The sequence below is a fragment of the Heteronotia binoei genome, chromosome 4, assembly GCF_032191835.1.
Source record: "Heteronotia binoei isolate CCM8104 ecotype False Entrance Well chromosome 4, APGP_CSIRO_Hbin_v1, whole genome shotgun sequence".
In the NCBI taxonomy this organism is placed as follows: Eukaryota; Metazoa; Chordata; class Lepidosauria; order Squamata; family Gekkonidae; genus Heteronotia; species Heteronotia binoei.
Genome location: NC_083226.1, coordinates 50728655 through 50751517, shown reverse-complemented (window position 1 = coordinate 50751517; position 22863 = coordinate 50728655). Strand labels below are relative to the sequence as shown.

Sequence of the window (22863 nt, the reverse complement as noted above, 5' to 3'; positions counted from 1 at the left end):
AGCCTCATGCTGATATTTCTCTTCTAAATAGTTCACATGCTTTCCTATTGAGAAAAACTGGAGGGCATGAGTACAGTGAAAAAGAGGAGGGGAACCCAGTTACAAGCCCAACAAAACTCACTCTCTCTCTCTCTCTCTGTAGCATGGCAAAAAGCTCATACCTTCACTAAAATGTTGCTAGTCTTAAAAGCATTTTTTGTAGCTCTCCTGATGGTGGGGACTGGCAAAGGAAGCTCTGGCTTTTTCTTTCCTTCCCCATGGCAGGAGGAGGGGGAGGAGCCTCAGCCATTTATTAGAAGAAAGAGAGGCTTGCCTCAGTAGTTCTGCAGAGTGATTAATTGTGCCTGGCCAACTTAATCACCCAGCAGAGCTATAGAGCCAAGTTCCCTCATTGGCTGAGGCTGCTCCTCCCTCCTCCTCCCTTTGGGAAAAGAGAGGGGGGAGAGGGAAAAGCTGCTTTGCTGCTCTGGCCTGTCGAGGGAGAAATACAAAATGGTGACTGAAAAAAGCAGGCAAGGGAAAATGAAGCAGATGACAGCCAGTTGCTGGCCTGATTGGAGCCCTCCGCGGGCCTGATCTGGCCATGTTTGACACCCCTGATCTACAGTCTATCCTCTCTTTTTTGCACATGGCAATGGGAATTGCAGCCTTGGCCACCACTGGGCCCCTCTGGACCTCTGAGCTCCAGTAAAGTGTACCCTAAGCATGTGGTTGAAAAAAATGTCTGTAAGTCTGTTTATTTTCTAGAACTCTGCAGGTCAGGAGGAGGCATGGTGCTATGCAGGATATGGGTCTTCTGCCCTCAGTGGTGAAACTACGTTTGGTTTGTGTGATGGTCACAAGACTTGTCATACCTTGATCTTGTCAAAATTGATCTTCACTGCTTTTATTTGTTATACTTGCAGGGCCCTGTGTGTACCTATTGAAGATTAGGTAGCAGAGATACAAACTTTATAAAGGACACAAACAGAATTAAAGATTTTTTTTTAAAAAAACACCTTAAAACATGCTTAAAACATTAACACTATTTGGTCTTAGGGGGGGGGGAGGGGTGGGCTCCCTCTTGGGTATCCTGCCCCCCCCCCAAGGAAAGTGTATGCGCAATACATAGCCTCTCCTTTCCCGGTGTAGTGAACGCCGCGTGGTCACTGTCCGGCTATGCCTGGCAGATGGTCACTGCAATGGCCTCTCCTGCATTACTGCATCCGTGGCAACACCTTCCCGCTGGTCCCCCCCGTTTCTCACAGAGTTTGCCACGTCATGGTGCGACCGAATGTCCGGTGGTATAACCGGATGGGCAGGCTGGGCTCACCAACCTCGCCAGCCAAGAGAAGGAAAACTCTAACATCAAACCTGGGCAGATAGAGCTCGTTAATGTAACACCTACCACCTGGAGGACTCGCTGCCGGCGTCCCGGCTCACTGGGCCATGGCAGATGACCCCAAGGTGAAAGGGTGGAGCCAGTACCGCGCACACTGTGCTTCACCTAAAAATTCCTCTGCGCAGGCCTGAAGGGCATATCCACATCCACAACACACCAAGTCCTGCAGCGATGGGCAAGGGGCGAAACGGCAGGTGGAAGATGCCACTGGAAGCCGCAGTCCTGATCCTGCATGTAGGCGGTTCAGGGTATTGGTCGCCTGATGCTGACCCGGAGACGAAAGCATTTTTTGGCAGCACCCTGAACGACCAAGCAGCCTTATCTAGGGACAGCACTGCTTGCTCCACACGGAGAGGGGCCTAGAAAAGGTGGCCTAAACAAAGCTCGTCTCCCCCACCCCAGTTGGCTAGCCACGGTCAATGGGCATCCTTACTTGCGGTCAAAAAATAACAACAAAGAAAAGGCATGCACCTGCCTCACAAAGTGTGCAAAGACTAAAGCTTGCGTGTTGGAACATCAGAACCATGCTTGACACAGTAGACAGTGGTCGTCCTGAACGACGCTCTGCTCTAGTTGCCCATGAACTTCTCAGGTTGAATATTGACATAGCAGCTCTCAGTGAGGTCCGTTTCCCTGAGGAAGGTAGTCTTCAAGAACACGGTGCTGGCTATACCCTCTACTGGTCGGGTAAGTCAAAGGCTGAGAGCCGCCTTTCTGGCGTTGGCTTCATGGTCAGGAACTCCCTTGCCTCCAAACTCGAAAACCTGCCAACAGGTCACTCAGATCGCATCATGTCCATGCGCCTCCCACTTCAAAACAAGCAGTATGCAACACTCTTCAGTGTGTATGCCCCAACCCTTCAAGCAGATCCTGCAGAAAAGAACAAGTTCTATGCTGATCTACGCAACCTTGTACGGAAGACCCCTACAGAGGATAAGGTGATCATCCTTGGCGACTTCAATGCCAGAGTAGGTAAAGACTCGGAAGCCTGGAAAGGAGTACTTGGCAAACACAGCATTGGCAACTGCAATGATAACGGGCGCCTCCTGCTAGAATTCTGCACGGAGCACCAGCTCACCATCACCAACACTATCTTTCAGCAGAAGAACAGCCTGAAGACAACCTGGATGCACCCACTGTCCAAGTACTGGCACCTTATCGACTACATTCTGGTGCGCCAGAGAGACCTTCGAGATGTCTTACACATCCGAGTAATGGCCAGTGCGGAATGTCATACGGATCATCGTCTTGTACGCTGCAATCTCCGTCTTCACTTTAAACCCACACCCAGGAGAGGAGGTATCCCTCGGAGGAAGCTTCAGGTTGGCAGCCTTCAGTCAGCCGAAGTTAAAGCTGCCTTCCAGGCAAAACTCCAGTCAAGAATTGAGGACCCCAGTTGCCCCACAGACCCTTCTCCAGAAGCACTCTGGGAACACCTAAAAACTACCATCCTGTTGATCTCTGAAGAAGTCCTCGAGTTCTCCACAAGGAAGAAAAAGGACTGGTTTGACGAGAACAATCAAGAGATCCAAGAATTACTAGCAAAAAAGAGATCTGCCTACCAAGCACATCTTGCTCAGCCCTCCTGTCCTGGGAAAAAAGCAACTTTTCGCGCTGAATGTAGCAACCTCCAGCACAGGCTTCGAGACATTCAGAACGAGTGGTGGACCAAGCTTGCAGAGAGAACCCAGCTGTGTGCAGACACTGGTGATTTAAGAGGGTTCTACGAAGCCCTGAAGGCAGTATATGGCCCATCATATCAGGCTCAGAGTCCCTTGCGTAGTGCAGACGGCCAAGTGCTCCTCACAGACAAGGCATCCATACTGAACCGGTGGTCGGAGTATTTTCAGGTTCTCTTCAGTGCCAACCGCGTAGTTCAAGATTCAGCAATCCACCTCACCCCACTTCAACCAGTGAAAACAGAGTTGGATGAGATCCGCACCCTAGAAGAGACTGTTAAAGCCATCAAGCAACTGAAAAGTGGCAAGGCAGCGGGAGTTGATAGAATCCCACCAGAGATCTGGAAGCATGGGGGCACAGTACTACATAGCACACTTCACAAAGTACTTGTCACCTGCTGGGAACAAGGCAAACTACCACAGGACTTTCGCGATGCAATCATCATCACTCTACACAAGAACAAAGGGGAAAAGTCAGACTGCTCCAACTACCGGGGGATAACCCTGCTCTCCATCGCAGGCAAAATCCTTGCCAGAATACTCCTGAATAGACTGGTGCCCACCATTGCAGAAGAACTCCTCCCAGAGAGCCAGTGCGACTTCAGAGCTAACAGGAGCACCACCGACATGGTATTTGTTCTCAGGCAGCTCCAAGGGAAATGCAGGGAACAGAACAAGGGTCTATATGTGACTTTTGTCGACCTTACCAAAGCTTTTGATACCGTTAGCAGGAAAGGCCTGTGGCAAATCTTGGAACGTTTAGGATGTCCCCCAAGGTTCCTCAGCATGATCATCCAGCTACATGAAGACCAAGTCAGACACTGCAACGACCTCTCGGAGCCCTTCCCAATAGGCACAGGTGTAAAGCAAGGCTGCGTTCTCACGCCAACTCTCTTTATGATCTTCTTTAGCATGATGCTTCAAAGTGCCGCAGTAGATCTAGATGATGACGATGGTGTCTACATCCGCTATCGCACTGATGGCAGCCTGTTCAACCTGAGGCGACTAAAGGCTCACTCCAAGACAATGGAAAAACTTATCCGAGAGCTACTGTTTGCTGATGATGCTGCACTCGTCTCCCACTCGGTATCAGCTCTGCAGCATATGACGTCCTGCTTTGCAGAGGCTGCCAAGCTATTCGGCCTAGATGTTAGTCTGAAGAAGACAGAAGTTCTCCACCAGCCTGCACCCCAGGAAGATTATCACCCTCCCTGCATCACTGTGGGTGAATCAGTTCTGAAGACAGTCCAGCAGTTCAGCTACCTGGGGTGCATCATCTCCTCAAATGCCAAGATCAACAAGGAGATTGACAACAGGCTGGCAAAGGCAAATCGTGCATTTGGCCTACTGCACAAAAGAGTGTGGAGCAACAAGCATCTGAAAAAAGGCACAAAGATCAATGTTTACAAAGCGGTTGTGATGACAACCCTCATGTACAGCTCCGAATCGTGGGTTTTATACCGTCATCACCTGCGACTCCTTGAGCGCTTTCATCAGCGCTGCCTTCGCACCATCCTCAACATCCACTGGAGTGACTTTGTGACCAACACTGAAGTCCTCAAGCGGCCGGAGGTTACAAGCATCGAGGCACTGCTGTTGAAGACGCAGCTGCGCTGGGCAGGGCATATTTCTAGGATGGAAAACCACCGCCTTCCCAAGATTGCTCTGTATGGCGAACTTTCCACCGGCCATCGAAATAGAGGGGCACCAAAGAAGAGGTACAAGGACTCCTTGAAGAAATCCCTTGGCACCTGTCGCATCAGCCATCACCAGTGGTCTGACCTAGCCTCAGATCGCAAAGCACGGAGGCACACCATCCACCAGGCTGTCTCTTCCTTTGAGAACGCACGCATAGCTGGTCTTGAGGACAAAAGGAGATTGAGGAAGAATCGCACTGCTACAGCACCAACCCCAAATCAGACTTTTCCCTGCAGCCACTGTGGCCGGATCTGCCTGTCCCGCATTGGTCTTGTCAGCCACCAGCGAGCCTGCAGCAGACGTGGACTACTGCACCCTTCTTAAATCTTCATTCGCGAAGTCAAGCCGAGAGATTTGGTCTTAAAGGTGCTTTCTTGGTATTTCTCCCGTGGGATCTAGGGAACTGGGCAAAGGAAGTCTGGCTTTTTCTTTCCTTCCTCATGGGATCAGGAAGGGGAGGAGCCTTAGCCAGAAGAAGTAAGAGAGACAGCTCAGTAGCTCCGCTGTGTGATTAAGAGAGTCTGGCAAAGCAAGCTATTCCTCCCCAAGGAAGGAGCCTCAACCAATGGAGAAAATAGAGGTTTTGCTCTGTAGCTTCTGTGTGATTGAGCAAGCCTGGCAAAGTTAGCTGTGATGTAGGAGGAAGCAAGAGAGAGGGAGAAAGAAGCAGACGACAGTTGCTCTGGGGCCTGAGAGGAGCCCTCCAAGGGCCTGATTTGTCCCCTGTGCCACATGTTTGACACCCCTGGCTCAAGGTGATTTTCATCTCTACTCTACTATGGTCTTTGATCAAATATGTTTTGAAACATGCAAAATGTGTTTGACCAGATATTGTAGTTAAACAACAAACAAATTAGTTCACATATAAAGAGCCACAGTAACTTGTGCCACTTTCAGTTCTCTTTAAAATATACTTTGGTAGATTTACAATGAAACTTTTATGTGGGCTTTTGAATATTTGATTTAGATTTGTGGCACATCATGTAGAGCTGTTGCTAAAGTACCATTACTTTTGCCTAGATTCAGCTTTAGCTGATAACTCCATCTTCTGAACTATCAGGTGCCATCCATAAGGTCTGAGAAAGGAGAGGCAGCAACCAGCTACCCTTATGCAATAACTGTTCAGTCCTAGTTGACAACCCCACATCCTGGTTTCTTCATCATGTCTGAATCCAGCTCCACTTGAGAGCCCTCCATTCCACTATCATCTGTGAGGTCTAGCTGGAGAACAAGCTACAGCAAGGCAACCCACCCCTCCTTCACATCTCAAGAGTGGATGCAAGAATTGCAGATATTCCCTGCATTCCCCTTTCCCCAGCAGTCATTTTGACCCCAAGGGGGTTTATTGCTGGGTCTGGAGGATCCTCATGGACTAATAGCCACAGGTATCAGAGGCTGTATTGGGGGACAGGTAAAAGAGTCAAAATCACCCTCTGCTCTTTTTTCTATCAAGCAAGGAGAAAGCAGTTTTGCATCCTATCTCCTTATCACTGCATCTTCCAACACATGTGGCTTTTAGTCTGCACAACCTACAGCCTCGGGAATAAACTATGGAGAATGGAATGTAGGTATGATCTGTGGCTGTTAGAGCCTTCTGCTGACAGATCACTGCTTCCAACCTAATCTTTTGATAGAATTGTAGTTACTGAAAGCTGCTTTGGAAAATGTGTTAACTTAATATGTGTATTCAGAGTATAGATGGAGTAAGCCTGTAAGCTGAGAGTTTTTCCCTTTGCTATCTAGATTACTTGAATGCTATACAGTATTCAAAAAAGGGGCAAAGTGTTTAGAATTGTAGACATATATGATCCATATATATGTGTGCTGAGTGTTATTTTTACATGCAACTTCTCTTTATGGGTGTAGCCTATAATGTTCAAATTATGATTTGCCCCAAGCAGAGGGCAGGATGCATCAAAGCTAACCATACCAAATCTACCCAGAACAAGGAAGAGTTAGAGTAAAATAAGATGAAATTAAGCACAACTGAACCAGTCCTCAAATAATGAGTTGTGCCGCATGCTGCAGAGATTATAAACCTTTCTTTGAGCTGTCAGTTGCGATAAACAATGAAACTGGGTTGGACTAGATGTCAATATATGTTGTAAGTTATGTCTTTGGTTGGGTGGATAGGGGGAGGGGGAACAACCTGAGAATGAGTCTTCTTTGTTGTGTCACCAGAACTCTGGAACTCTATCGTTGTTGTCTGCCAGCAGGTGAAGACTTCTTTTGTTTTGTTCTTATTAGCCTTCCTCTCTTTGTGTTTATGTGCTTTATTTTATTCTATTGGCTAATTATATACTTAGTATTTTAAATACTGTTTTGAAATTTGAAATGTTTTAATCTGGGGCCCTGCTCTGATGCTGTTTTTTTCTCTTAAAGTACTAACACAGTGAGATTAGGAACAGGATTAATTTATGCAGTTACTTTCTGAGCATGATGGAGGAGGGAGCAGGTAAGCTCAAAACCAGCTCTTGATCTGCATGACAGTAGAGATGTGGGTGGAGAAATGCCATTTGAATAGATGCTAGGAGTCTGAAAGTAACAATAGCCTCCCAAACCAGCACTTTGCCACTCTCATTTTCTGCCCTGGGTAGAAAAGTATCATTTTTGAATTTCATCACATTGCAAGGAAATGCATTCTCTTGGAGTGGATTAGTAAATACTTATGTTGGTGCTACAGAAATTAGATTTAGTTGTTCACACTTTTGTTGGAAGACCTGTTGGAGCTGTATGAAAGATTTCCTGCTTTTTTGTACTGCAAGAGTTGCCTTAGAAAGCACCATGAATTCTTGGCCCAGGAAATGAATAGGCAGCTGCCCAGTTTCTTTAATCTGGTTTGTGCTTTAACCACACAAGTTCAGTGAACTTATTTATTTATTTATTTATTTTATTTATATCCCGCCCTTTCCACCGGAGCAGGCTCAGGGCGGCTCACAACATAGAAATCCACAATAGTAAAATATACCAGCTATAAAATAATCCATTCAATAAAAGTATACATTCAGAATGAAAATCGGCATTACATATCGTTTGGTGCTAAGATCTAAGTATTATTCCATTTTTCAGTGTGATGGCATTCAATCTGTGCTGTAGGCACTACGTTAGTTAAAGGCTAGCTTGAAGAGGATGGTTTTGCAGGCCCTGCGGAATTGGCCAAGATCCCACAAGGCCCATATTTCTTCTGGTAGCTGGTTCTACCAGTGGGGGGCAGCAATCGAAAAGGCCCTTTCCCTGGTGACCTTCAGTTTGGCCTCCTTCGACCTGGGAATTACCAGTAAGTTTTGACAGCCAGATCGAAATACCCTCTGGGAAATGTATGGAGAGAGACGATCCCTAAGGTAGACAGGTCCTCGACCATATAGGGCTTTATAGGTAATAACCAGCACCTTGTAATGAATCCGGCACACTATTGGCAGCCAGTGCAGTTCCTGCAGCCCCAGCCGCATGTGCTCCCACTTAGGGAGCCTCAATAACAGTCTGGCCACCGTGTTCTGCACTAGCTGTAGTTTCCAGGTTCGGCACAGGGCATTAGAGGGCATTACAGTAGTCCAGCCTCGAGGTGACTGTTGCCAGGTCACCACGCTCCAGGAAGGGGACCAACTGCCTCACCTGCCTAAAATGGAAGAAAGCGGATTTAGCAGTGGCTGCTATCTGGACCTCCATTGTCAGAGCAAGCTCCAGTAGTACCCCCAAGCTCTTGACCTTGTGTGCCACTTTCAGTGGCTCACTGTCAAGCACTGGTAGGGAAATTTCCCTTCCTGGACCGCCCCGACCCAGGCAAGGGACCTCTGTCTTTGCTGGATTCAACTTCAATCTACTCATTCTGAGCCACCGTGTCACAGCCTGCAGCGCCAGATCTCGATTTTCTGGGACACAGTCAGGCCGGCCATCCATCAGTAAATAGAGCTGGGTGTCATCAGCATATTGGTGACAGCCCAACCCATGCCTTCGGGCAATCTGGGCAAGGGGGCGCATGTAGATGTTGAACAACATCAGGGAGAGAACCGCCCCCTGTGGCACCCTGCAATTAAGTGGGTGCCTCCGGGACAGTTCTTGCCCAATCGCCACCCTTTATCCCCAACCATCAAAGAAAGAGGAAAGCCATTTCAAGGCCAACCCCTGAATCCCCACGTTGGTGAGGCGGTGGGTCAGTAACTGATGGTTGACTGTATCAAACGCAGCTGATAGATCTAACAGCATCAGCACTGCCGAGCCGCTTCAATCTAGATGCCGCTGGAGGTCATCCATCAGGGTGACCAGCACTGTCTCCATCCCATGACCTGGGCGGAAACCAGATTGGTGGGTGTCTTAAGACGGAAGCGTCATCCAAAAAACTCTGTAATTGTAACGTGACTGCCCTCTCAATAACTTTATCCAAAAAAGGTACATTCGAGACCGGCCAGTAATTTGTCAATTCGGCCGGATCTGATGTAGCTTTTTTCAAGAGGGGGCGGACCACGGCCTCTTTAAGAGGTGTTGGAAAAAGCCCCTCCGAGAGGGATCTATTTATGAATTCCCGTATAGAACATCTAAGCTCCCTCTGGCAAGCTTTAATTAGCCAGGAAGGGCAAGGGTCCAGATCACAAGTTGTTGGCGTATAGTGGAGATGATTGTCAACTTCCTCTAGACTGAGCACATCGAAGCAATCCAGAGCTGGCCCAGAAGACAGGCACGGAGTCTCGAGTTCACATACTATTTCCAATGTGGTGGGGAGGTCGCAACGGAGAGACGAGATTTTATCTGCAAAAAATTCCGTGAAAGCCTCACAACCTATCTCCAATTTCCTAGCGTTTGGCCTGCCTTGCGGCAGTGTTGTAAGAGTTCGAATTGTCCTAAACAATTGTTCCAGGCACGAATTTGTAGAAGCAATCTTGGCTGTAAAGTAAGTTTTCTTTGTGGCTTTGACTGCCATCTCATAGGATCTCATAAACTCTCTATAAGATGTTCTAGTCTCTTCATCTCGAGTACACCGCAATTGTCTCTCTAGCCATCTGAGCTCTCGTTTCAACTGCTGCAATTCCGGGGTGTACCATGGTGCCGAGGTGCAATCTCATTGATGGCTCTAGAGAGCTGGACATGGCAGGACTCAATCAGCTCATCGAGAGAATCACCAGGGGGCCAGGGATCCATAGAGCCGTCTGGAACCGCTCAGGGTCTATCAGGCTCTGCGGGTGAGCCAAAATATGCTCGCCACCTAAATGGGCTTGGGGTGGGACATCCATACGAGCCTTAAGGGCAAGGTGGTCCAACCATGACACTGCTTCCACAATAATATCGTCCACCAAAACCCCTGCCACAATGATCAAGTCTAACGTGCCTCGCCTGGCTGGAGGCCGCGTCGTCAGCATGGACATTGAAGTCACCCAGGATCACTAGCCTTGGGTACTCCAATGCCCAGCCTGCTACGGCCTCCATCAGGGATGGTAAGGCGCTGGCCAGTGCGTTAGGCGGACGGTACACCAGCCATATTGCCAACCCCTCCTCCACATCCCATGCCAGACCGACAAATTCAATGCCATTGATCTCTGGGGCTGGCAGCACCCAAAAGAAGTAAGCCTCTCGTATGAATAGGGCCACCCCTTTCCCCCGCCCGCTAGTCCGTGATTGGTGAAAGACTGAGTATCCCGGGGGAGCCGTTTGGGAGAGAGCTACAGTCTCTCCGTCTCGCACCCAGGTCTCAGTCACGCAAGCCAGGTCCATGTCCTGCTCGAACACAGATTTGGACGTGTCTTCTGGTTTCTGGACTCCGTTTGCCTTTCCATGTTAAATAACCTAGTTCTGAAAAATAACCTTTGTCTCTTTTTATCAAATGCACTGTTTGTCCCTCCCCCTCCCCCTTTGTTATATGCTTTCAAATATGTAACAATGCATGTTGTCTGAAGGAACATTTGAGTTCTTTTTGTACTCCAAAACTGATGCATATGTGAAACATGTACACGTGCTTTTAATTAGTACATTATATAGAAGAAGAGGGGAGAAAAAGTATTGCGATCACTTTGTAGCACATATATGGGGACTTTTTTTAAAAATTAAATGTGTATACACAGTGAAAAGGAGTCCTGTGTTGCCCAGATGTTACATCTCTACTGTCAGTGAGATTAGGAAATCATCTTGGCTAGGGGTGGAACTAGTTTTATTTGTGGAAATATCTTTGCCACCTTTCCAGGGGAACTAGCTGTAGTGGTTTACAAAATAATGCATAATAAAACATCATAAAGGTTAATAAAACCACACAGCAGAGAGTAAAATAACATAAATCTGGAGGCAGTTTAAAATCTGGAGGCAGTTTAAAATCTGGAGGCAGTCTTAAACATTTATCAGGCTAAAAACAGGCTATAAAGTAAAACAAAAACAAAATACCCCCCTTAGTTAAAAGCCTTGGTAAACAGAAGTGTTTGGGTTCAGTGCGTTATAGCCATATAGCAGATTATAGCCATATGTCTGTGATTAGGATTGGTTCTGTTCAGTGGATTTAATCCTTCCACCCCTGCATGGTGTTATTAATTGGGGGGGGGGAGTGCCCCTCATTTCCCAGGGTTTCCCCTCCCTCCCTTTAAAAGTATATAATGGTGTGTGTTGATGCCCATTTTCTAAACAATGCAAGGTGATAGAGCTGGACCAATATAAACACAGATTCAGGTGGGTGACTGAACAAAGTCTGAGTCCAGTCACTGGACCTAACAACAGCGACTTTATCTTCTTTGCTTATCTGTGTATCTTTCACTTTTATTCTATTTTTAATTCCCCTTCCTTTTTTTTTCATGGAAAATCTATAAAAACTTTAAACCCGAACATTGACTACACCATCTCAGGCTTATTAATGTGCACATCTTCTAACACTGTATGTATCATTAACTGACAACAATGCCCTTCAGTGTTCTACATAGGACAAACAGGTTGAACCTTATGCCAAAGGACAAATAGACAAAAATCTGACATCAAGGATCACAAGACTGAGATACCTGTAGGAGAACACTTCAACCTTCCAAGATATTCAGTGGGTGACCTCAAAGTAGCTGTTTTATTGCGGAGGAACTTTAGGAAGAGACTAGAAAGGGAAATTGTGGAGTTGCAGGCTATTACAATACTCAGAACAATTTAATCCCCAGGATTTAACAGGGATATTGGTTTCTTATGTCACTGCATATGCTAACCTCATTCAGCTTTTACATCATTATTCTCATCAATCCCCCAGAAGGACCATATGGCCTCTTTATTTTATTTCTTATTTGGTATATAATAGATTAGAATAGTAATGTAATGTAATGAATAGTAGAATGTAACATAATTTGGAATGGTAGATTGGAATTTATTTCTCTGGTCTGGAGACAGGGGAGATAACTACACAGCCAGTCACCCCACTTCAAAGAAGAGGTTACTGTAAGGCCACCTCATACTTGAGAGGAGACAGATAGAGCGTAACAGCAGGGTCTCAGTTACTTACTTCCAGCATTCCACAATTAAGGACACATCTGTTCATCAATTTCCAATGTTGACATTTATTTTCTTCACTATTCCCCCCCTCCAGAATTAAACCCAAACAAATGTTTATAAACTAAGCTTGTTATTCCAGTTTGGTCCTTAAATCTGTTAAACATCTTCATTATGCTGTATGCTAATTTACTGCTCACCCTTTACTTATATGTATGAACAGATAATTTCAATATCATTGTATCTGAAGAAGTGATGTATTCATATGAAAGCTTATACCTTGATAAAACTTTGGTGGTCTTAAAGGTACCACTGGACTCAAACTTTGTACAGCTGTAACTAAGTGTGTAAGAGCCCCATGGCACAGATTGGTAAGCTATAGTACTGCAGTCCAAGCTCTGCTCACAACCTGAGTTTGATCCCATCGGAAGCTGTGTTCAGGTAACCAGCTCAAAGTTGACTCAGTCTTCCATTCTTCCGAGGTCAGTAAAATGAGTACCCAGCTTGCTGAGGGTAAAGTGTAGATGAACGGGGAAGGCAATGGCAAAGCACCCCGTAAAAAGTCTACCTTTACCTTTTTAAACTAAGTGTATAAAGGCATTGGATAGATCTGATCACAGATTGCCAAAGGATTTGTTTTGATCCTAAGAATTAAAATGGTATCTGTCCATTATTTATATACTGGGAAGTGGCCTTTCCCATTTGTAGATTTTTTGGGGGATAATTTGGGCTGGAATCTACAAGTGTAATAGAGACTTGAGCGCCACTGCAAAGGTTCTTCCGTTTTTTCTTATCCAACTCATAAATGTTGGCTGGTGGTAATGGAAACTGTGCTTCAATGTCTCTCAGGTTGGGCGATCGGAAAATATTTAAAATAGCTGTGCTGCTAGCCCAAAAGACACGACCTTTTTTTTTTTTTTTTTTTACATTAAAAGCATTTTTGTAAATATTGATTTGTGGTTTGCAAAAGGCAACAGGCAGAAGGTAAACACACAATACCTGCACACAATTCCAGTGCCTGCAATAGTTTTCTTTTGCTTTTGAAACTCAAATTAAAGTACTGGTGATCACAAACTTTAATACCACTCAGAAATGCCTTCTTTATCTTGCCATCTTTATGCCAAGTCCTGTCCTGAAAAAAAGATATTTGGAAATGCCCTTGGTAGCTAATCCTCAATTTACTTACTTCCTTTTTCTCAAGATTCACCCAAGCCTTGCCTCCAGAGGCTGTTTAAACTTTTTAAACATTAGATTGGTTTTTAGTAGCCAGAGGTAGGATATGATATAATCTAAGTTTAATCATTATATTTGCAAACGTTGTGATTAATCTGTTGTTCTGTGTTCTGTGCCCTTGGGAATGCTAAACGAATAGGCAATCATAGGCAAAGTTATACCCTTCTAAGCAGGACTTTTTTCCTGGAAAAAGAGGTGCCAGAACTCTCAAGAGGGCAATGAAGGAGAAACACATGGGTGCTTCTCACGAACTTTTAAACATTTTTTGAGAATTTTTTTTCCACAAAGAGGTGCTGGAACTCTATTCCCCCTTATTCCCACTGGAAAAAAGTCCTGCTTCTAAGTTCTTTGAAGTGTGAGTACTCTGTAATCATTAACTTAGAAACAGTCTTGCTTAGGACTGTGCTGTAAATGTCTGTGGTTAGCATCCAAATTGCCTTGACCTGGATAGTGCAGGCTAGCCCGTTCTCGTCAGATCTCAGAAGCAAAGCAAGATCATCGTTATTTGGATAGGAAATGTCCAAGGAATACCAGGGTTGTGATGTGGAGGCAGGCAATAGCAAACCACTTCTGATTGTCCCTTGCCTTGAAAACCCGATGGTGTTGTCATGTGTTAGCTGTGACTTGATGGCACTTTCCATCCTCGCCATCCAAATTAACCAAATAAATATGTTAATGCACATCTCAGTGTCAGATTGTGGCATAAAGATGTGTACATCGCTTATGAATTTAATTTCACACACACACACGGTATGCTGCTATTCATGTTATAAAATATATTTTTGTACTTTCAGCATGCTTCTTATCTCTAAGCTTTTGTTTCTAAAATGTACAAAAATTGTTGGTGCTCCACAGGTGTTGTTTCCCTCCTCTATCTCAGCCTATCTATATTTCTGTTTTCCAGAAATTCCACCAATATTCTTTAAGGCAATCAGAATATCTTATAACAGCACAAAAATCTGAAATAAAGTTTTTGCAAGAAAAATTGAAAAGAGCAACTTGTACACCAACAGATCGTACCCTTTGCAGCAGATATTTCCTGGATCGCATCAACGTTAGAACTGGGAAGAAATACAAGGTAGGAAAGCTTTATTGCCTTGTGTATTTGTGTCAAAATGAGGTCGGCAAAGCTTGACATTTTGCTCTGGGACTTGGATAATAACAGTTTTAATAAATGTCGGTGCTACTTATTATTCTGGAAGCTTGATCGAAGAGTGTTTTTATTATCTGCCAAAGACTTGTTAAAATAACTGTTGGGAGTAAAAAGTTTACCTTATTAAACACTGAATAAAGGATTGTTAATTTAATGAAATTATTTAAAGGTTCAATTCTTTGTAGGGTTCTTAAAATGAATATTCACTACTTGATACTGTTTGTGAAGATGCCTATTCCTTCCAAACAGATGAATTTTGGATACTGAGTTTGAGATTTAAAAGTTTGTAATTAAATGCTGATTTAGGAGTTCTTTCAACTGGTGCTGTTTTCCTCAACAATTTTTAAATCTACATTTATTTATTTTATCTATTTGAATTTGTATTTCACCATGTCATGAGATACAGGGCTAGTTGCAACTGTGTCACAAAACAAAACAATCCCATCTTTCTGCATAATCCTGGCTTTCAAATGCCAGTCTTGCAATGGTTCTAGAAGATGCCCATGTTGTGTCAAATATTTGAGGAATGGAAGATTTGTGGCTATGGCAGTGCTGCAGAGAACATGGATCTATGTATCTTGTTCTGCATATGTGGTAGAGAGACAATATAGGCACTCTTGTTCCGTATATTAATAGCAATTTTCATAAGGAAGGAGAAGATTCCTAAACTATGGTCTCTAAGTCTTGTGGAGTTTTATAGGTGAGAACCATAATGGTTTTTGAACACTGTTGCTGAAGTTGCACAGTAACTACTTATGGGGCTATACCTGTTGGGTTTGCTGTAACTAGGGTAGCCAGGTCCAACTCAAGAAATATCTGGGGACTTTGAGGGTGGAGCCAAGAAACTTTGGGGTGAAGCCAGAAGCACGAGTGTGACAAGCATGATTGAACTCCAGAGGAAGTTCTGGCAATCACATTTAAAGGGACTGCACTCTTTTTAAATGCCTTCCTTCCATGTTGAAATAATGAAGAATAGGGGCACCTTCTTTTGGGGCTCAAAGAACTGGACCTTCTGGTCTGATCTTTTTGAAACTTGGGGGTATTCTAAGGAGAGGCATCAGATAGTATGCTGCAGGGGGGGTTATGTAGAAAAAGCCCAGTAGGAACGTAATTGCATATTAGGTCACACTCCCTGACATCATTGTTTCACACAGGGCTTTTTGTAGAAAAAGCCCAGCAGGAAGTCATCTGCATATTAGGCCACACCCCCTGGCACCAAGCCAGTCGGAACTGTGTTCCTCTGCATTCCTGCTCAAAAAAAGCCCTGTTATGCTGAAAATTTGATGCACTCCTTCAAAAAATAGCCCCCCTCAAAGCCTCAGAGACCTATGAATCAATTCCCGATTATACCCCATAGAAATTGGTTTCCATAGGGTATAATGGAGTGCCCAGCAGATTTCCCCTCCCCCCCTGGTTTCTAAAGTGGGGGAAGGGGTCTCCAAACTGGTGATACCCTGCCCCTACCTGGGAATTGGTAACCCTAGCTGTAACCTTTAAACAGACTTCTTCAGTAGAACTGAGAACTGACGAGAGGACTTTTGCCAGCTTTGTCATCTTTAGTCCTCCAGTGGTGCTGGAGAATTATGGAAAACAGTTGGCGCTCCTTTAAAAACTCTGGCCCAGAAGAGAAGGCACCTCTTTCCTCTCGAGTGACTGTTGGTATCTCCTGAGGATAGTTGGCAGCAAGGCTGTCTGCACTGGGCTCAATGTCCTTCAAGGTCTTCCAGTAGCATTGCAAAGACTGAGAAGAGCAGCTTTGATTCATTGTTTAAAATGGCAATTCTCTTTTAAACTGTCATATTGCTTTGTAAGCCACCTTTGGTATCAGTGTTTTGCAAGTAAGCAGAGTGTTTTCAAAGTGTTCAGTTTAATAACATTACAATCTTTTTTTAAAAAAAAAATTAATTATACCCTGAAATGTTTGGAATCATGTTTGATAAATTAATAAGTGCACATGAACCAACATACCAAATAAAATACCAACCATTTCCAACATATCAAATAACAAATGTCTTCATTTATAAGAATTAGGTCTTATAGGAGTTATTCATCAAATAGACCACAAAACATGTTCTCCTAGGTGACGCTCTGTAATCCTGTATATATAAAATACCTTTCATGGTGGCAAAATGGAACACGCTGATTGATTGGGACTGTGCTGCATCAATCTTTGGCCCATCAAACCATCAATCAACGTCTGTAGCATTCCATTGGTTGAGGACTGAGGCTCTGTTTCACAGAGGAGAGAAAGAAAGCCTTCCCCCAATTGGCTGAGGGTAAGAAGAGGAAACAGCCACAGAAAGACTTCCCCCAATTGGTTGAGGGCTCCTGGGTCTCCCTGGTGAGTGTGTAAAAGGAAGTGAAGCGAACAGAGTCCCTCTGTTTGATAGTTACATTCAACAGTTCTGATGAGTAAATTGCTCCAATAAGTAAATTACCCCAGTGAGATCACAAAAGTGTGTGCTTGCAAACTGTGTTTATTTGGCTGCTTTGTGTGTTAGAAAGAGTACGTGTGTTCATTTTTATTTAGTGGAAGTGCAGTCAACTGCTAGGGAACAAGGAAATGAAGACTGTATTCAGGGGAACAGCATTGTATTTTTATTTTATTTTTTAGTGTGAATGGGAAAGTCTCCTGACTCCACCCCCAAAGTCTCCAGGTATTTTTTGAGTTGGATCTGGTAGCCCTACAGCCAAGTTTGGTTCTGTCAGTAAAAGGCTGGGGGAGGAGGCCCTTTCCAGGCCTATTTTGGCCTTTGAGGAAAAATGTATTGGGGCCAGTCCTGACTAGGGCTGCCAGTTCCAGATTGGTGGGAAATTCCTGGAGATTTTGTGGTGGAGTCTACGGAAGCCAGACTTTGAGGAGTGGAAGGGCCCCAGCTAAATATAATGCCACAGTTTCCATCCGCCATAGTAGTTATTGTCTTCAAGGCGAAGGAGATCTGTTGTCTGGAATTCAGCTGTGATACCAGGATATCTTCAGCCTCCTCCTGGAGGTTTACTACTCTAGGCCTGGCAGCACCCTCTATGTGACTTGATGCCACCTGACTGGCATGACTTAACTAGGCCTGGCTGCTTGCTCCTGTTCAGAAAATGCAATACAAAAAACACTGTGATATTCTGGCTAACAATGCCATATAAATCCTTTTAAACACATTATAAAGAAGTTCAACTTTACAAGATTGCAAAAAAAAAAAAATCCATAAGCACCCAAATGTAGGCTCATTTCATCAAAATTACAAACTCTAAGACCAAGAAATGGGGCAGAGATGAGAGTGTGGGTAAATTTTTTAACCAATTTTTTTAGAAAAAGAGTTGAACAAAACAAATTACAGCGCCCCCCCCCCCCCCCCAGGGATTGCAGTCCTCTGTTTAGAGACCAAAACGGGGGTTCTGAGTCCTCAGCCTTCTCTTCTGCTAAAGAAGTTGAATTATATGAGGAAGAGATTTTGCCTACTTTTTGGCAACCCTGGACCTCTCTTATACCCCAAATGGGAGAATAGATGAGGATGCTGAATAAGTCCCCCCCCCCACCCCCAGGAGACCTGGTCTACCCCAGAGTGGCAGTAAAGCAAACTTTCTGGAACTGAGTTCTATCAATTTGGCACTGATGCAGTTCAAGAACATTCAGAAGGGACATCACATTTTGGTCCAGATGGACAATACTACAGCTAAAGCTGTACATCATCTTCAGTCCCCAAAAGCTATTCATGCAGTGTCAGAACAACTCGGTAGTGGTCTGGCTGAGTTGGCAAATGGTAGAGCAAACATAATGGATGCTCAACTGAAAAATCTTTCCCCCGCGAGTTTCTTCTTCCTAAGAACAGGGTTCTCTGTTCTGGGTTCTTTTTAGAGCTCCCCATATGTAGGTCTTTAACTACAGAGGGGCAGTCTGATGTTGGAAAGCATTTAGAGGGTGGGAGTATGTTTTTTCCTTCCCCGTTTTAAATAGTGGAGATGGGAGGTGAGGCTTAGATATGACTGGGAAACCAGGGGATAAGCCCCTCCCCTCCAGGATCAAGTTTAAGCCAGCCCTATCCTGGAAGAGGAGGAGCTACATTCCCAGTAGTAAGGACTGACCCACTCCAGGACCACCAAAAAAGAACCGTTACGGTAAGTGAAACAAAGCTTCCATTCTTTAAATTTTTAAATGAATTTTTTTAAAAAAATATATTCTTGATTATTATTATCAAGAATTTAGCTCTCAATCCCACTTGTGTTTATGTTTATGCTATGAGCAAGCCAGTCCCAAACCTCTCCCCTAACAATACAAACCCATTCTGGGTTTGGCTGGCCAAATGCTCTCTGGATTACATTTATATTAGAAGCCAGCCATTCCTGAACCTCTTTTCTAACCAGATGTAAATTTTGATGGCAAAATGAATTTTAATGGCAAAATGCTCTCCATACTGCTTAAGCGTTTAATTTAGGAGCAAGTCAATCCTGAGCATCTTCTGTAACTTAGATGCAAAAGCCTTCTGAATTTTACTGGCAAAACGCTTTCTCCAAAAAGCTTGAAAACTAACTCTACTTAATGAAAACTATGATCGGTAACTCTTACTTTAAAGGCAACCTTTATTGGAATAACTGGGGGGGGGGGGGAGAAAAATACAGACCAAGATAGAAGTAAACAGTCCTCAGGAGTTTTCTAGTACAAACAACTTTAAAAACTTAGTTACAGTCAAGTTTTAATCAGAAGGATAAAGCAAAGTTGTCCCCTATCTGATACCCCTGCTGCTTTTGGTTCCTATCTCTTTCACTGCTAGAGCCAAGAATTCTACCACCTGCTCAGTGATTGAGGCACATTTGTCAGCTAGCAAGAATTCTGTCCGTTTATTAATTGCAAAATTAGGGGTTGAGAAAAGTGGTTTGATCAAATGGTGACAGTGGGAAATCAGCAACAGGCAATCTAATAAGATGTGTGTTAAAGAATCAGGTTTTCTACCACACCTGCACAATTGCTGTTCATAAGGGATACCCATATAACTAGGTAACTCCACGCAGCTGTGTCTTGGGTAGCTCTTTCTTAAAGGTATAAAACACAGTGATATAATAAAGATTCAGTGATATAGTAAAGATTCATAAATGGTTTTCCATTAGATCAGGGATGTCAAACATGCAGTGCAGGGGCCAAATCAGGTCCTCGGGCTCCTATCAGGCTCCCAAGCAACTGGCTGTCATCTGCTTCCTTCTATCTCTCTCTTGCTTCCTTCTGTGTAACAGCTTACTTTGCTAGGCTTGCTCAGTTGCACAGGAGCTACAGAGCAAAGCCTCTTTTTTTCCATTGGCTGAGGCTCCTCAAGGAGGAATGGGGAAGGGAGAGCTTGCTTTGCCAGGCTCTCTCAATTGCACTGCAGAGCTCCTTAACCAAGCTCTTCAATTGGCTGAGACTTCTCCCCCTCCTGGCCCCCTGTAGCAAACATAAATTGGGTTTTAGCGGTTTACGTTTGCTACAGGCACTTCCTGTAACTCCGGCGCAGATGGTGCGAAATCCAACCAGACACTGCGGAGGGAACAGGATTGTGACTGCGAGGTTAGCTGTGTGCGAAAACGGTAACAGACTTTCAGCCTAACCTACCTCACAGAGTTGTTGTGCAGATCAAAAGGGGGAGAGGAAAATTATGTAAGCTGCTTTGGTTCCTACAGACTGAGGGAGGACATGGAAAGCTGAAGTGAGAGGTGCAGATAAAGGTAGGTTGATAGTTTGCTGGGAAGGAGAGAGGGTTGCCAACTCCAGGTTGAGAAATTCTTGGAGATTTGAGGGGTGGAGCCTGGAGGGGGGTGTTAAGGAAGAGTGGGAACTCAGACAGATACAATGCCATAGACTCCAGTCTCCAAACCAGCCATTTCCTCCTGGGGAACCATTGTTAACAATCTCCAGGTGAGGCCTGGAGATCACTCAACTATAGCTACTCTCCAAATGGGCAGGTATCAGTTCCCCTGGAGAAAAGGGTACACTCTAAATCATTATACCCTGCTGAGGTTGGCACTTCAGAGCAGGGGCTGCCAGACCCAGTTTCTTGCTGTGGAAGCTGACTGGGTTGTTTCAGGCCAGTCATAGACTTTCAGCCTCACAGGTTGTGCAGATCAAAAGGGGGAAGAGGAGAATGATGTTGTTTTGGTCCCCTCTGCAGAGAAAGTCTGCACTTTTCCTAGATAAAGGCTGCAGGGAGGGGGGAGGAGATGGAAAGCAAACTACCCCCATTTCTTTTGCCCCCTTCCCTTCTTTCTCAAGATACTCACCTTCTCTGATAACCTACCCCACATTTCCCCACTTTCTCCAGTTCCCTTCCCAACAACTGCCTTCCTCTATCTATCCCTTTCCTCCCCAGCCCACCCCCCCCCAAAGTCATGAAACTCAACCATAGCAAATTTTCAGCGCCCATTGTATTTCTCCCCACAGTGGGCCTTATTACTGGTAAATTAGAATTTCTTTTTGTTATTCATCACAGAAAAGATCGTAATATATACCTGAGTGCATAGTAACTGGAAAATCCATAATTCAGTATCTTTACAAGTGGGCTGTAAACCTGAAATGTCAACCTCGCTTCTTCTTAGAAGAAGAAATATGACCAAATATGTGGTTATATATTACTGGAGTGACCTAGGAGCCGCATTCCCATGTCTTCTTCCCATGCTGCTGTGGGGACATCTGGATATCTGGAACTGCTTGTGTTTCATTTTCCCAACCAGTTGTTAGGTGGGCCATAAGAAAGATGAGTCATAGTGAGCAATTGTGGTATAGCTGTCTGTCTAGGATCGGGGAGACTTGAATTCAAATATCCACAGTCAAGAATGTGACTTTGGGCTCGTTACTTTATTTTAAACCTAATCTACCTGACAAGTACTTATGAGGTTAAAATGGAGCAGAAAAAGTGGATCTTATACCACTCTGGTAAAGCCTGAAGAAGACCTAAGCTCTTACTGTAAGAGAGTATACTTAGCATCACCATTCCTAGGAAGGCAGGGACATTCCAATAGCCCTTGTTTATAGGACCTTATGTATATGATCTTTTCTCCCACTTTGGTCCTTTCTCAGCAAAACATCTTATATGGTGCAGCTCCACCACAGTGGGCTTTGATTGCCTCACCTTTAATAAATCACAGAATTAGTCATTCATCATTACTATTTGAAATAGAAATATTAAGCTTCAACCATAGTTGATGTTGATATCTGAGATCTAGGAGTAATGCTTCATGTGTATTTTTTATGTTTTGGAAGGCTTCATAAATGTACTTTTTAAAGACCTCCTCTCCCATGTACTTCAGTGTAAGGACAGCATTACAGCAAAATGCTTCTTATTATCTGTGCAGTTCATCAACATAGCTGTTACTCTACAGTAGGACTATAAATTTTTGCAATGCTACAAATGTTAAAATGTTCTTAAAGATTTATATAGCATAGCCTACTTATAACATGCATAATTATTTACTTCATTTGTTATCTGCCTTTCTTGTATACTCATGGCAGATTAGAGTTACAAAAGCCAATGCAATAAAAAGTGTAGTGCATACCATGATCCGTGCAATAAAACTGGATTACACTAATTTAAGAACAATAAAACAGAACCAGTGTAATACATCGTGGGTATAGCATTTCACAGTTAAAAGAATGAAGACCCTATAGAGTGGATTTCACAAGTATAGTCACTGAACCGTGTGTATAAAGCGCCTTCAAATCATAACCAACCTGTGGCAACTCTCTAGGATTTTCAAGGCAAGTGATTAAACAGAGATAGTTTGCCATTGCCTTCCTCCTCAAAGTCTTTCTTGATTGATGGTCTCCTATCCGAGCACTGACTCCTTAGTTTCCAAGATCTGACAAGATTGGACTATACAGTCCACATTCTAGGATGCCAAACTACAGATAGTATCCAATAAGCAAGGCAGTATAAAGGGGGAGAAAAAGAAGACTGCCTAACAATACAGGCAATTAAAATTAAAACTTTATTACCTACATAGAAATTGCATCTGCAATATTCTGTTTTACTATATCACTGTGCAAATGCCCTTCTGACCATTTTGTTTTACACATTCTACAAAATGACAGAAATGTGGGAGCTTTCTTACCTTATCAGTCCATTCCATTATGTCAGGGCCACAAAAGAGAAAACTTGGGTATGGGCTGTTTTGTTTCCCCCCTTTTGCAGATGGCATGAATTTCAAGAAATACACTGTAGGCATTTTTCACCTTCTAAAGATGGCTGTGCTGGTGCTTCAAAGCCTGGGTGTGGTTAGCAGAGGGAATCTCCTTGCTTGGCCAGCCCCAAGCAATCAGGAGTAAGAAC

The 22863-nt window shown here is 44.1% G+C and overlaps 1 protein-coding gene across 1 annotated transcript in view; it reads left to right on the top strand.

The window, feature by feature from the left end:
* Positions 1-22863, top strand: part of CNTLN (centlein) — a 380111-nt gene that overhangs the window by 141907 nt on the left and 215341 nt on the right. The window contains exon 9 of the mRNA XM_060236541.1: positions 14330-14503. Coding sequence (XP_060092524.1) covers positions 14330-14503 — 174 coding nt within the window. The remainder of the gene's footprint in view (positions 1-14329; positions 14504-22863) is intronic.